Source organism: Euwallacea fornicatus, chromosome 19 (genome assembly GCF_040115645.1).
Source record: "Euwallacea fornicatus isolate EFF26 chromosome 19, ASM4011564v1, whole genome shotgun sequence".
In the NCBI taxonomy this organism is placed as follows: domain Eukaryota; kingdom Metazoa; phylum Arthropoda; class Insecta; order Coleoptera; family Curculionidae; genus Euwallacea; species Euwallacea fornicatus.
In genome coordinates, this window is record NC_089559.1 from 405798 (window position 1) to 418769 (window position 12972).

The 12972-nt window shown below is 34.6% G+C and overlaps 5 protein-coding genes and 1 long non-coding RNA gene across 8 annotated transcripts; 2 read left to right on the forward strand and 4 right to left on the reverse strand.

The window, feature by feature from the left end:
* LOC136345421 (ubiquitin-conjugating enzyme E2Q-like protein 1) lies at nt 1–2212 on the reverse strand. Its single transcript, XM_066293720.1, has 5 exons — nt 1915–2212; nt 1353–1553; nt 1155–1299; nt 862–1097; nt 1–815 (listed from the first exon to the last, which is right to left on the reverse strand). The coding sequence occupies exons 2-5, from the start codon at nt 1483–1485 to the stop codon at nt 583–585; spliced, it is 747 nt and encodes a 248-aa protein (XP_066149817.1). The 5' UTR covers nt 1486–1553; nt 1915–2212; the 3' UTR covers nt 1–582.
* Nucleotides 2213–2529: 317 nt separating this feature from the next.
* pcs (parcas) lies at nt 2530–5189 on the reverse strand. The gene is made up of 7 exons (XM_066293314.1): nt 4444–5189; nt 4219–4368; nt 3985–4162; nt 3652–3932; nt 3472–3601; nt 3158–3384; nt 2530–3111 (listed from the first exon to the last, which is right to left on the reverse strand). The coding sequence occupies exons 2-7, from the start codon at nt 4327–4329 to the stop codon at nt 2962–2964; spliced, it is 1077 nt and encodes a 358-aa protein (XP_066149411.1). The 5' UTR covers nt 4330–4368; nt 4444–5189; the 3' UTR covers nt 2530–2961.
* A 208-nt stretch (nt 5190–5397) lies between these two features.
* LOC136345229 (uncharacterized) lies at nt 5398–6983 on the forward strand. 3 transcript variants are annotated; one of them, XR_010733111.1, is made up of 3 exons: nt 5398–5412; nt 6313–6634; nt 6685–6983. It is a non-coding gene; the product is annotated as an uncharacterized lncRNA (long non-coding RNA). The 3 variants fall into 3 exon arrangements; XR_010733110.1 differs by lacking the exon at nt 5398–5412 and adding an exon at nt 6072–6257; XR_010733109.1 differs by lacking the exon at nt 5398–5412 and having other exon boundaries at nt 5423–6634.
* Nucleotides 6842–7962, reverse strand: Sec20 (vesicle transport protein Sec20). The gene is made up of 4 exons (XM_066293315.1): nt 7701–7962; nt 7445–7617; nt 7187–7391; nt 6842–7131 (listed from the first exon to the last, which is right to left on the reverse strand). The coding sequence occupies exons 1-4, from the start codon at nt 7788–7790 to the stop codon at nt 6919–6921; spliced, it is 681 nt and encodes a 226-aa protein (XP_066149412.1). The 5' UTR covers nt 7791–7962; the 3' UTR covers nt 6842–6918.
* A 696-nt stretch (nt 7963–8658) lies between these two features.
* Nucleotides 8659–10748, forward strand: LOC136345245 (protein CNPPD1). Its single transcript, XM_066293335.1, has 7 exons — nt 8659–8956; nt 9062–9158; nt 9214–9419; nt 9480–9608; nt 9761–9893; nt 9943–10125; nt 10228–10748. Exons 1-7 carry the CDS (start codon nt 8921–8923, stop codon nt 10677–10679), a joined length of 1236 nt encoding a protein of 411 aa, XP_066149432.1. The 5' UTR covers nt 8659–8920; the 3' UTR covers nt 10680–10748.
* RpS23 (ribosomal protein S23) lies at nt 10744–12610 on the reverse strand. The gene is made up of 4 exons (XM_066293336.1): nt 12456–12610; nt 11947–12106; nt 11092–11290; nt 10744–10911 (listed from the first exon to the last, which is right to left on the reverse strand). The coding sequence occupies exons 1-4, from the start codon at nt 12457–12459 to the stop codon at nt 10843–10845; spliced, it is 432 nt and encodes a 143-aa protein (XP_066149433.1). The 5' UTR covers nt 12460–12610; the 3' UTR covers nt 10744–10842.
* Between the last annotated feature and the right edge of the window lie 362 nt (nt 12611–12972).

Consider the following 12972-nt stretch of genomic DNA (forward strand, 5'->3'; position numbering starts at 1 on the left):
TTTTAATTTATACAAACATTCTTTATTTAGTAACATTATCACACCAATACTTACAGTACTGAAAACACCAAAAGCTTATAATCTTCCATCTATGACTAACATTCTATGGAATAATAAATGTCTTAAAGGGATGGCATGTATTGAGTGTTTTTTTAAATTCTATCATAAGTTTTTCTTAGTATATGTAACCTTAAATATAATAACGCTCAAATTTAATGTAACATTTATAACACAGAAGCATCTGTTGTCTCGCTAAACCTTTATTCCTTTGAAAAATGGCTAAAATATTTGGAAGACAAAACGTCTAATAAATCTAATATAAATGTTTAACAAAATTATCTTATACTGTTATTTCGTATTGTTGAAATTATTATATAGTAGTTTTAATAATACTGTTTGTGGGGTTGACTCACTCCCTAATTGTATTCCGATTTACCTAATCATACATTGTAGTATATTTTGATCATGGCGTTTTAAAACAACAGTTTATGTTAATGTTAAACTTTGGCACATGAGTGAAAGAGAAATTAATAAAGGGCAGAAAGTATACCTGCCGCTACACAGCTGAAACTGGAAAATACTCTATCCATCTGACAAACTAGGAGTGACCCATCCATACTTGTCATGCGTCCTCACCAAAGACCGGAAACTTTCTTCAGCTGTCCTCCTATTGAACACCTTTTGTCCTTTGTTCTTGCGCTGTACTCTGCCTTGGCCTTTAACTACACTGGCTGCAAACTGCATGATCACTGCCTCCACTGTGTAGGCGGAGGCCCAGCCTCGAGGAGTCAATAGCTCCATGCATATTGCCCCACCTAAATTGATATTTTAAAGCGAAGAAGTTTAATGTATGGTAAGTACCTTCCATGATGAATCCCTTTTCAATCCTAGGAGAAATGAGCCTCATGAAGGGCGGAGCGAACGGAAAGTTTTCAGGGAAGATCAAGTGCAATAAAATGTAGTGAATGCCCAGCTCTAGCATGTCTTGCATGAGGTCGCTTTCACCATCCACTTTGTAGACTTTTACATACCATTCAAACAGATTGTCTTCGACTAATTCGACTGTGAAAATCGGCTCTTGCTGAGAGTTTTTTAGTCTGAAATATTAATTATGTTTATCAAACAGTTATTGATGGCAAATAAGACCTGAAAACCTTTGTAAGTCTCGAAATTCTTTCATCAGTCTTTTGGCACGGACAGACTTATTTTGAGCCGCAGTCTCTTCTTTTTTGGTTTTTGTGCTGAACCCTGGAGAGGGGGCTTGGCTTGAGCTTGCAGGAGATACAGTGTCTTTGTAACCTAAATAGACAAACATCGTTATTGAAGAAGAAATTACAGCGGCAATGAAGTACTTCTTAAAAGGCGACGTGCAGGCGACCCTTGTGCGGAGCCGCTGGGCTTGTTGGGGCCCTCTTCTTTGCTGTGCGAGGATTTGAACAGACGCCTAAATACCGCAGTGACTTTGTCTTTAGGGCGGACGTTCATTGTGCTGAGAAGAGCAAGTTTAGTTGAAGCAGACTAGTATCACTATGATGTTAAGAATTTCCGTTTTCCTGGAAATGTTAGATTAAAAACTTCATCAATGTTAAGAATTCACTGTTTTCAGAATAATGATATTCCTCACTGCAAACTTAAACTGCGTATTGAGCATTATTATTATAGTATTCAATAAGAGTAAGAGTAAACATACAATTGTACTAAAATGATAAGGTTCCTTCGTGATCTAAAAATTCCATATCAGATGCAAATATTGGTGCTCTAGACGCTAAAGGTGAATGAAACCGTACTATTAAACACAATTATTAAATTATTAACATTAAAATATCTTCATCTACCACTTGATATCAATTAAATTATATGGGAAATCAACCTTTGACTTGTTAATATCACAAGCTTACGATACAATTCACTCACCTCTCGTAATGGGATGCATTTCAATCATATAAATTGTTGAAAGTAGAAGTCCAGAAAAGGGTTTATCCACGGCCCTCACTGCGTCACACAATTATACAGGGTGCGATTTGATTGCGCACCCCGATCGATTGTTGGCCGTCAGCGTCGTAGATGATACTATGCGATTCTCCTTATCATCCCATTATATATCCCGAGGTTGGTTTTAGAAATAGCTTTTATTCCGATATAAAAGCTAGCTTTGTTGTGTCCACTGTATGTATCATAGCAAAAACTTTTGTATTTAGTATAATATAGATATTTTTTGTTTTTAGTACGAATATATATATAAAGATTGTAAAATTCGGCCGTTTTTATTATTTTCGCGGAGGAACGTGTGACCGATTTATTGTTATCTTTTATAAATAGTGTTTTTTAGCAGCATTCACGAGCTTCTGTATATAATATGAAGATTTTGATCGTTGTAAATAATAAATAAATGGATAACACATTTCATTCACCAGAATATCAAGAAAAGTTCAATAGTTTTAGTGTAAATCAAAAAATAATGTTATCGGCTATGTAAAAAATTAATCATTAAATTTCATTCTCCATATTAGCACTGCAAATCAAAAACGGTTTTAAACTTTGAAATTTTTATTTTGCATTACTCTCAATGTTTCAATAAATATACTAATACTTTCCCACTAATAACGAATTTACTAGGTAAATTTGACCTTTTCTGGCATAAAAATGTACAGCAAAATTGACCCCCAGAGGGTGGCAATCATTGGGCAAAAATAAACGTTCACAGCGATGAGATTCTACGACAAATGGTGATATAATAACAATATCTCTTAATATTAAGTGCCCCAAGTTCCTACTCAAACCACTGAATTCTACGATACACCGAGTTGATGTCGCTCTTTCTCAAGGCACGAATTTGGGACACCCTATACATATTCAAGCAACAACACTTATTTGCGATCATTTGAGTTCACTAAAACCTAATCCCGACGCGGACAAACGCTGCTTAAACGACACTTTCAGTTTTTTGAACTCCGCCATCAATCAGCGTCTTGTAGAGCTTAATTTCTGATCAATAGCTGACTTCTTTGGGGAATTTAATCCGCCTATATGCAATTCTGACACATAAACGTCCTCGTTGCGACCGTCAGCTTGTTCTGGACGTGAAGACATGCTGGAGAGTATTGCTCTTACCTGCAAAAACTCATTCATATTAGTCTCTCACACTGATGAATTTTACCTCTTCCAAATCCTCATAAACATTTTCACTCATATCTTTTTCGCTGACCGCAGAGCTCGTAGTAGCAACACTGCATATTTCACACCGATCCAATTCTGCAGTAATGTCGGGCAGAGAACACATATTTTTAGCTTTTTGAGAGCGAATTTCGTCGAAGGATTGATTGAGTTCAGCTCCCACGCCTGGCTCTCGAGGTCTAGTCAAAAGATCATCCTCAGATTGTTTACCTACAAGAATTAAAAATATTTTATTAGTTTTTTGTTTATATATCTGACAGTTAATGAATGATGATTGGATTGCAAAACTTAACTGACCTTGCCGTTTTATGTGAATTTCATTAGAGATTTGTTCTAGATTTTTCAGTGTTTGTGAATAAAAATTTTTTGTTTTCAATATCTCCTGTTTTACACCTTCAATCCGCTGTTTTTGCGTATTTAATTGCTCCTAAAATTTCACTTAGTCACCAGGTAAACTATTTGGTTGCACAAACTAACCTGGCACAAAGTTTTTTCATCAAAGTAAGGTCTGGATTTGATGATAAATCTTTGCAGTTTCTCTTCAAGCTGTTTCAGATTTTCCTCAGTTTCTTTGAATATTGAGGCCTTGATTTGATGCTCCCGGCCCCGTTCTGCCTTCTGTGAGTCTGCCTCCATTACTTTCATGGTGGCATGATTTAGCATTTCCTGCCAAGCATTGTCAAATTGCCACTCATGCTGGTTGGTCAAAAACCTCTGCTCAGCTAAGGCTACTGTTTCTTTAGCTGCTCCATGAATCCCTAAAAAACATGCTACTAAGAAAAATTACATTGAAAATTACTGAATAATTACCACTTGCTTTCTGATACTGTAAAGCTGCCTCCTGGCATTCTTTCTGCTGCTTTTTTGCAATTTCTAATAAGTCATAATAGGGCCTTGCTTTTTCAATGCAGCTGCCCAGTTTCTTAGTCAGCAGCTTTAATCGTCTAGTTGATTCATTGAGTAGCATTCGAAATGTTGTATTGGCCTCCTTAAATGGACAGTTAATGAACCAAATCTCCTTTAAGTTACTTATGAAGTACTTACATCATATTCAAGCTCAAGTTTGTTGATTTCATCAGTGGTAGTGTTTAACTTCTCGAGCTCAATTTGAATTCTTGGATCTAGTTCACTGTCTGAGTCCCCATTGTCACTCATTATTCTTCTGCTTTGGAGTGAGAAGTAGAGATGCAAAAACTGAACAAAACAATATTAAATCAATGCTAAACAATTCAGGGTTAGTATGAGGTTGAATTTTTGAATATTACTTACTATTTAGCTATCTAAGTACTCATGGAAGATGTCAATGCATAGAGGTCAGTGAATCAATACTTTACATTAATAACAAGTGTACTGGCCTGGTGTTTAGTGCTGTTTTTGATGAGTTTATATTATTTGACCTACTTTGAAAATGGTTTACAAATTTGGTCTGCATCAGCAATTAACTTATTGATTGAAGATGGAAGAAGTCTCTCAAACAGACTTATTCAACTTACTAAATACTAATGTTATAAATATTACAATTACGTAAATTCTATAATTGTATCGCAAACAATGGCAACAATTTTTCTATAAAAGTCCTGTTTGTAATTGATTTAGGAGACCAAAAAAGAAACACTAAAATCGAAAACTTTGAGATAATTGTTGCACTTAATGGTCTGTAATGTTTGGTTCTATATTTGAGTAAAACAATGAGAAAATCAATTTAAAATTTTGAGGAAAATTTGATTCAACTTATTAAGAAAGTTTCACTAAAAAATAAGCGCAAAAGCGGACCGTAGTGTTTGTTGTTGTTTAATAAAAGGTTAGATGTCGTTGTCAACGCCACTGTCATTTTAAGGCGTCATTCGGTATTTTAACAGCGTCATCTAGAATACTGTATTTCACGACGTCCTCAAATGTTTAATATCTCGGCAAATTGCATGTTCTAGACCCTGATCATTGTATTTGCTATTTAATATCTAAACCAACCTAATCTGATAGACAATAATTTGGACATCCCGTTATATTAGGATGTATGGTGTCCACAGACATCTCCAATTATTTTTATACTAAACACATGCCACTTATAAACGTCAAACATTCGCTTTTAATGAGAAAAAAACCTACGGAACTTAAGAGTAGGACCAATCTTAGGAAATTTGGCCCCCTGGACGAATTTTTTAGCCACTGCCGTCTTCCTGCAATAAAAACAACCAACCAGGAAAGTCTGCCGCTCTAGGCCGTCTCTCCACAAGACCGGTACTGCCTACAGGCCATCAAATATCTTTTTTTTTTTCATTTTAAACGACGCAGAATATTGTCAGTAATATTCAACACAAAATATTGTCAAATTATTTAATAAAATTTCGTGTGGGCAGGGCTCATTAACCAGTGACCCAGTAAGGAAAAAGCTAACATATCATCTGCGTTTAGCTCGAAAAGTTTCAGACCTTGGTGCGTCTTAAAATAATCGAGTCCGTGTGAACGACTCCTAAAACGCATTGGAGACATTGTTTAATCTCACGCTCCAGGACTTGGTGATCATTCATTCATGTGATAATGTTTTGATCAAACATGCATGTAAAACTGAAAAGTTGCACTTTCACTATTTCTTTACGTTACGTGAAAAAATATACAGGGTGATTCACACCTATGGAATTGAACTTTTAGAGATTATTCACCGCAGCAATAAAAGATATTTGAATATAAGAACCTCTGTCCCGTAATGCCTCCTCGGGGCGCTACATTATCGGTCTTATGACGACCTCATACGGTCTTAGAGTCTTAAGGAGACATTTCCGTACATTGATACTCAAATGTCTTCTGCTATTGCACTGAATAATCCCTAGATGTTTGATCCCATAGTTCCGAATCGCTCTGTATAAGTACAACTTTTTTTAATTTATGGAATCTAAATACAAACACTGATAACCTGTGTCCGTTGTTGCTTCTTCACTTTAACTGGATCATGGTTTCTGGGTCAATAATGCAAAGAAGATATTTAATTTTGAAACAAAATAATATTCCAATCACTACAATTAGCTACGAAGAAAAATTGTAATTACCATCACATTCCCTTAGAAAAGTACAAAAAACGGCAATCCGTATTAACATAAAGACAAAAGGCAATGACGCCATTCGGACAGTTATCAATTTCAGGCACGTTCTCCTTGGTAATGACCTTAACCCTACGACTGCGAAGAAGATAAGTGAAGTACGGTGATTAAGCGCTATTCTCTTCCACACATCTTTATTGTTACAAACATACGCAGCAATTACTCACAACACCGTATAAAATAGAAGACGCAAATGGTGAAGAGCTAATTCTAAAAGAGTTTATGATTAAGATGAAGCTGTCTCTTGGCGTTTTAGCTTTAGTTTTTTTGTTGTGTGTGGGTAATTCAGTTGTGACTGGATCTCCCTTTTGGGACAAATTATTCAGTGGTTATGACAATACTAATAATTATTATAATCGACCTAGGTGAGTGTACTTTACAAGAGTTTTAAGGTCTATTCTATGTTTTTGCTTAGGTCTTATGGAAGGAGTTATGGCTCAGATAATGGAGATAGGTATAGATCAATCTGTCGCGTGCATTCGGTGAACACATTGGCCTTTCCAGGACGGGTTGGAAATCCTGTTTGTGCTTAAGTTTATCATAGAATATTTTGTAGATATCAAATAATAACATGGAAAAACAATAAATCTATTTGAAAAAAGCCCCTTATATCACATTATATTACGCTCAATTACACCGTCCTTTAAATTTAAAACATTCGTTTTTGAATTATATACAGTACACAAGAGATGAAAAATAGAAATGCAAAAAACATTAAGATTTTATCTGTACAATCTCGCCTTCCATATTTATCCAATAATTTCCCCGATTGGCTGATTACCCCTGAAGTAAGCTTCAGTTCTTCGTGAGTACCAAACACTGTATTTGATGAGGAAGTTAAGGTATCTAATGTCTGAGCGCTCTGGAAAACCTCAAACTGTGACTTCAAAGCCTTACTGATGGTTTCAAATTTTAACCTGGTGAGTAGTGTTAGCTAATTGTTTGCTAATATTCAACAATTGATCAGTGACATTAGCACTCATTTTAACCATACTCTCTTTATCTCTATTTTGTCTTTGCCGTGCCTCATTGTCTTTACTATACCTTAACAATTCCTCCTTTGAATATTGTTCTATCACTATCATGGCTTTTAAATTGGCTTTTTTAAAGGCATCCATAGATCTATATGATTTCCTTCAACTGAGCTTCTAAAGAACACGCTTAAAGTCACTTACTCAGATAGTTGTTCTCTTTCCAATATCACTTCCCTGAGCAATTCCTCATTTCTATGCTCTTTAACTGTGTCTCCAAATTCATCAATTAACTTGCGTAAGGTCGCAATTTTAGATCGACCTGCACTGTTCAAGTTTTGAAGTTCGAAAAGCGGGCCCGGACATGCATTAATGTCCTGTGAGATGCCAGAAGTAACGCTTTAAAATTTGGGCCTAACCGTAAAGACATTGAAGAGTTTACGAAACACTCCTTACTTACTTGAATGATGGCTTTTAATTGCAAATGATTTTCTGTAATATCGCGACGCACATTTTTAAGCAGAAATTGAAGAGAATTCATGGTTTTCATTGGTGTGCAATGGATTATAAGGCAAACATACGGAACTGGGGAAATTAGGACAATTATTCTTGAAACAACTTGTTTAAGGGAATTACAACACCAAAACAATGAATTGAGGTTAAGTTAGGGTTTGTCTTACGGTCAGATAAATGTCAGAAAAATGATTTTTAGATGTTCACACACTACATACCCGATATACTTGACTTTGTCGCGCACATTGCTTGTGAGGGGATTATTTTCACTACTCTTTTTCAATATTAAATTTCTTTCTCTTTTGTATGGTTAATTTAATTTAGAATTTATAAAGTGTAGAAATCTAAAAAATAGTTTCTATCAAATAAATTAAACTAAAAATTATAATTTTGTTTGAGTTTTAAAAAGTAATAAAAAAAAACAATACAAAAAGAATTTTTTGGTAAATCCCGCTTTATGACTTATAGAATTGTCAAAATCTATGTATTCATATTAATGAAACCAAAAACAATATGCCAACCTTAAAATCAGGCCGGCTATTTTCTACATTCTTTCCGTGTGTGTTCCATAGCAAGTGCTGAAGTGTATGCATAAAATTTCGCTTAAAATTATTTTTCGCTAATCATTAACTATGTTATACATAAACTTAAAGCATCAACCCTATCAAAAAATTTGTAGCAATAGTAATCGTACTGACTAGATGCTAAACACATCAGTGCCAATTTAACCTCATCTCTCATTAATTGGCAGATGAAATTAAAATGTCAACATATCAAATGACTAAAGAAGTAAATATTGCGACGTTGCCCGCTTAGTGGGTTTATCTGAAATCTTATTAAAATATAATAAATTCCCAGTCGATCCAATTGGCCCTAAGCAATTTTATAGTCTGCAATCAACAATTTAATATCCTGTATTTTTTCCCATGGATAGGATTTATCCTAAAAATTATTGGGCCCTTCCAAAGGCAATTTTAAAAACTTAGTTTTGCTATAAAAAAAAAACTTTATATACGACATTCTGGTAACATTGTAATACAGTAGTAAATGGTGATTATTGGTGATAATTTTGTATTATTATTTTATGACCTCTTAATTTAAAGTTTTATAATAGTAACGTTAAGAAACGTTTATAGGTAGAAAAATTACAGAAAAAAATCAGAAGAAATGTCTAAAATCTATAAACAGCCCCCCCACTGCAAGGTAATCACTAATTTAGAAATCAAACACAATTAAATTGCCCAATCTACATCTCATGAATGTCTCTAAATATTGGACTCTTAAAATACATTTCTCTGGCTTATATAGGGCGGAGACGATCACCAAAAGTACCTTTCCAGGATCACTAAAACTCTCTATTATGGCAAACTCCCTAAAACTGACATGCTCAGCTTCCCCACCACAGGTTGGTGTTTTGCATACAAAATTATTCCATATACCATTCATCATATCCCCCACAGAATTGGCAGTCGAAATTTTCTCTGAGGCTCAAAAAGGAAAATCCCTGAACTGTCTCACTCTGTACACTGCAGCTCAAATATCAAGGAATGCCTGTGTTTCTCCATGTTCTCTGGTCCTAGCCATGTTATATTTAGAAAGGTTGAAAAAATGCAACATGGACTATGTTGATAAAACGACGCCTTCAGATCTCTTTTTGGTTTCCCTTGTAAGTCCTTTGTATGAGAATAGTGAAAGTAGATAATTATAGGAATATATAACATACTAGATGGTTTCCTCAAAATTCCTATTTGATGATGGGGAAATTGATGAAGTTTTCATGGATGAATGGGCTGCTTCTTCAGGACTGACTTGTAAAGAATTGATCCAGCTGGAGCGGGATTTTTTAAAAGCTATAGTAAGCTAGTAATTGATATTATATTCCTAGTTGTCTAAAAGATATTCAAATACCTGATTTGAAATTAGCACATTTTGGCACTTCTATTACTAATTCCTATTATTAAAAACAAAAAATAAAACAGTGTTGCATTTTTATGACATGCTTTACAGAACTGGGAATTATACTCGAGTAAAGGAACATTTTGGGACAAATTGAATGATATTGAGATCTCTCTGGCACTCAAACAAGGTACTTTGAGGGGATATTTTACCTACACAGAAATGGGGGTTCTGCTTTATAAAGGTATGTAATATGAATAAGTTTCAATCTCAGTCTTAAAGAGATGTTTTAGACATCCATGAAGTTGCTCAGTGCATTTTGGCTCTCTCAGCAATTTTGGCCGCTGCATATGCTACGGCAGTGCTAATGCTCGTCGGGTCAGTGGCATTGGCAAGCACAATACCTGGGACCAGTCTCTACTATAATAGAATTTCCAATTCTGCTACATTGCCATTTGCATATCAAGCACAAAAAGGTGAATTAAAAAAGTTTAGCTACGATTTTAGACATATTGCAATATAGCAATCAACTCAATAAACAAAGTACCACTACATCCTACAATGATAATTTCTTTTAGTAGAAACTTCAGCTGTCAATCAAACCACCAAAATGGCTCCACCCAAATGCCATAACACTCTAAACTCCAACGCTCTAAAAGTTCTTAAAGCAAGTATTTTATTAGCATCCATCAAAACCCAAGGACCCTCCAACAGCACTTCCGAATTGGATCAACAACCATTAGACACCAGTACTCAATCTGTAAGCTGGGATTGGTGGAACGTACCAATAATGAACTGGCTATCAAAGTCTGCACAATTGATCAAATCTTTTGAGATGCCAGTTATACAGAATTGTCTGTCTTACTTGGATGTGGCAATGGTTAGTGAGAAGTTCATTTATTTAGAGGATCACATCCATAAGGCTACTAAAACAAGGATTCAAGACCAACTAGAGCGGTCTTGGCATGCCGAGTGGACCGATACCATAAAGGGACAGTTGGCTTATTATGTTTTGCCAGAGACTTGTTAAATGAGTTAGTGCAGTAAAATGTCGATTTTTTCTGTTAAAGGAGTTTAACAATAAAACCAATACCTTTAATACTTGATTTTTATTATAAATTTCAAGTCCTTTTTTATGTATTATAGAAAAGGACTTGATATTTTACAAAAACTTACATTATAAAAAAATTACTTTAAGAACGGGGACGTTCCTTCTTTTCTTTGTACAGCGCCAATAAGGAAACATTGGCCACCTTAACAACCTGAAAATCAGACAAAACCCTTGAATGAACACATCTCTCTACCTTTGTTAAGGTTTGAATTAAAAAAAAAAGACTCAGAAAAATTACAGTTGAATCACAGTTCTCATGGGATTGGCTCTGAACATTTATCATCATTTAAAAATTAATTATAACAGTCTTTTAGTAAAAAAACATTCTTACCTTAAACCTAACTCCAGGAATATCACCAACAGCATGACCTTTTCTACCAAATCCAGCAACCAGCACTTCATCATTCTCTTCAATGTGATTAAGGCAACCATCCCTGGGCACAAAAGCTGTGATTTTCTTGCCATTTTTTATCAGTTGAACCCTGACACATTTGCGAATGGCAGAGTTAGGTTGCTTGGCTTCCACACCACTGGATAAAATTTTTTTTTTTAATTTAATAATCAAATATTAGCATTTTCACTGCAGAAAGCACATGTGCTTCAAAAATAGCTATGGTGTGTAATCACCATTTATAAACATATTTAAGACTATTATCCTTTGTAAGTTGAGTTTTAAAGTGACAGTACAGTTTTTGTAAGAATGTTAGTATGTTGTATTTGTCTGCAGGAAGTGGTAAGGCAATAACAATTATAAAACATGGTTGTGCCCTAAGAGTCGCACAGAATTCTCCTGTGATTGGGCTTCAAATATCACCATTCACAAGGAAATTCTGCGTAACTCAAAAGGTGCAAATACATTGTAATGTTAGGCACATATCAGAGTGGTTATTCCATTAATGGGAATACCCAATGGTTCAGTGCCTACTTTATTTTGCACTATCACAAAGGATATTTCTAATGTAGTTAGAATCATCAAATAGAGTAGAATAATGCAATGAATGAATAGGAAACAGGTTTTTATAAGTGACTAATGAAAAAATCTCTGGCAATAGAGCGTAAACTACAAAACTTAGGGCGACGATTAAGCAATTATTACATTAATTGATTCCAGTTAGGCATTTGTTATTTTAACCTCTGCTTTAGATTCCTTCTTTAATGATCACCCTTTACTCAAATAACAACTCACACTTTCTCAAGTACGATTCCCTTGGCGTGAGAAGCCCCACCAAAAGGATTAGCCTTCCATCTGGTCCCCAAATGGGCCTTTTTGTAGTCCTTATCGGCCCATCGCTGATCTCTTCTGTGATTGACGTGCTTTCTGGCAGTCCTAAGACCACGGGGCTTACCTAAAAATCAATCAAAAATGAATAAAAAAATTATCGTTCTACGGAAAATAGCGGTTCAAAACTTAAATAAGGGCTCCACTGCAACTAAAAAACCTAAATTTAACTCCATGCGTTGAGGATAATTCAAGATGAATGCAGATGAAAAAGTTCTTAGGAAATAGTTGGGAAGTTGACTGCTGAAGAGCCGACTTCAAACTATGTTTTTTTTTATTATCAGATGAAATATATGGGGTTTACATTTTAATGGGATTAATAAGAAATGTTTTCCCCCCCAAAATTAGATGAGTTTAGTTATGAAAAAAGCATATTTTCTACAAAAATAGCTAAAAAATATCTTCAGGACACTCACCCATGTTGTCCTTCGCTTATCGGCAAAACGGAAAAGAGACTGCAAATGACGCATGAATATCATGAATGTCTAGACTATCTCAGCTGACAATGAAGTAAACTTTCAACTGTCACGAAGTTCAAAATTAAAGAATAGGCATACTGTGACGTCATAAGAAACTATTTGTTTTTTTTGTTTTTAGTCTCGATTAATGATTTTCCTATAAAGATACGCTTATACTGAGAGTTCTATCCAACTGAGGATGAAAATAAGTTTCAACTGTTAATAATTAAAGTAACGCGAAACGATGTAATTGTTATCTTTGATGGTTGAAAATAAATAAATTATATTGTGGTATATTCTGCAATTACTGATTTTTTATATTTTAAATTTCATCTAAATGTAATTAAAAAAAAACGAAATCGAAAGACGAAAGTAAAGATAACTAATAGTCATCATAAGTTAAAAAATATTATTTATAATAAAAAAATGATATCTAAAAACATAGTAGAAAAGAACATTTCCGTATTTTCATGAC

Coding starts and splice junctions, on each gene's coding strand:
- LOC136345245 (XM_066293335.1), top strand. CDS start 8,921: ATGTCTAAAATCTATAAACAGCCCCCCCACTGCAAG. Junction 9,420..9,479: donor ATCTCTTTTTGGTTTCCCTT/GTAAGTCCTTTG, acceptor ATAACATACTAG/ATGGTTTCCTCAAAATTCCT. Junction 10,126..10,227: donor TGCATATCAAGCACAAAAAG/GTGAATTAAAAA, acceptor AATTTCTTTTAG/TAGAAACTTCAGCTGTCAAT.
- RpS23 (XM_066293336.1), bottom strand. Junction 11,291..11,946: donor GGAATCGTACTTGAGAAAGT/GTGAGTTGTTAT, acceptor AATTTTATCCAG/TGGTGTGGAAGCCAAGCAAC. Junction 10,912..11,091: donor TTCCTGGAGTTAGGTTTAAG/GTAAGAATGTTT, acceptor TCTGATTTTCAG/GTTGTTAAGGTGGCCAATGT.
- LOC136345421 (XM_066293720.1), bottom strand. CDS start 1,485: ATGAACGTCCGCCCTAAAGACAAAGTCACTGCGGTATTTAGGCGTCTG. Junction 1,098..1,154: donor GAATTTCGAGACTTACAAAG/GTTTTCAGGTCT, acceptor TTAATATTTCAG/ACTAAAAAACTCTCAGCAAG. Junction 816..861: donor AAAGGGATTCATCATGGAAG/GTACTTACCATA, acceptor ATATCAATTTAG/GTGGGGCAATATGCATGGAG.
- Sec20 (XM_066293315.1), bottom strand. CDS start 7,790: ATGAAAACCATGAATTCTCTTCAATTTCTGCTTAAAAATGTGCGTCGC. Junction 7,618..7,700: donor AATTAAAAGCCATCATTCAA/GTAAGTAAGGAG, acceptor GGCATCTCACAG/GACATTAATGCATGTCCGGG. Junction 7,392..7,444: donor GAAAGAGAACAACTATCTGA/GTAAGTGACTTT, acceptor GAAATCATATAG/ATCTATGGATGCCTTTAAAA.
- pcs (XM_066293314.1), bottom strand. CDS start 4,329: ATGAGTGACAATGGGGACTCAGACAGTGAACTAGATCCAAGAATTCAA. Junction 4,163..4,218: donor AACTTGAGCTTGAATATGAT/GTAAGTACTTCA, acceptor TGTCCATTTAAG/GAGGCCAATACAACATTTCG. Junction 3,385..3,471: donor AATTCACATAAAACGGCAAG/GTCAGTTAAGTT, acceptor TAATTCTTGTAG/GTAAACAATCTGAGGATGAT.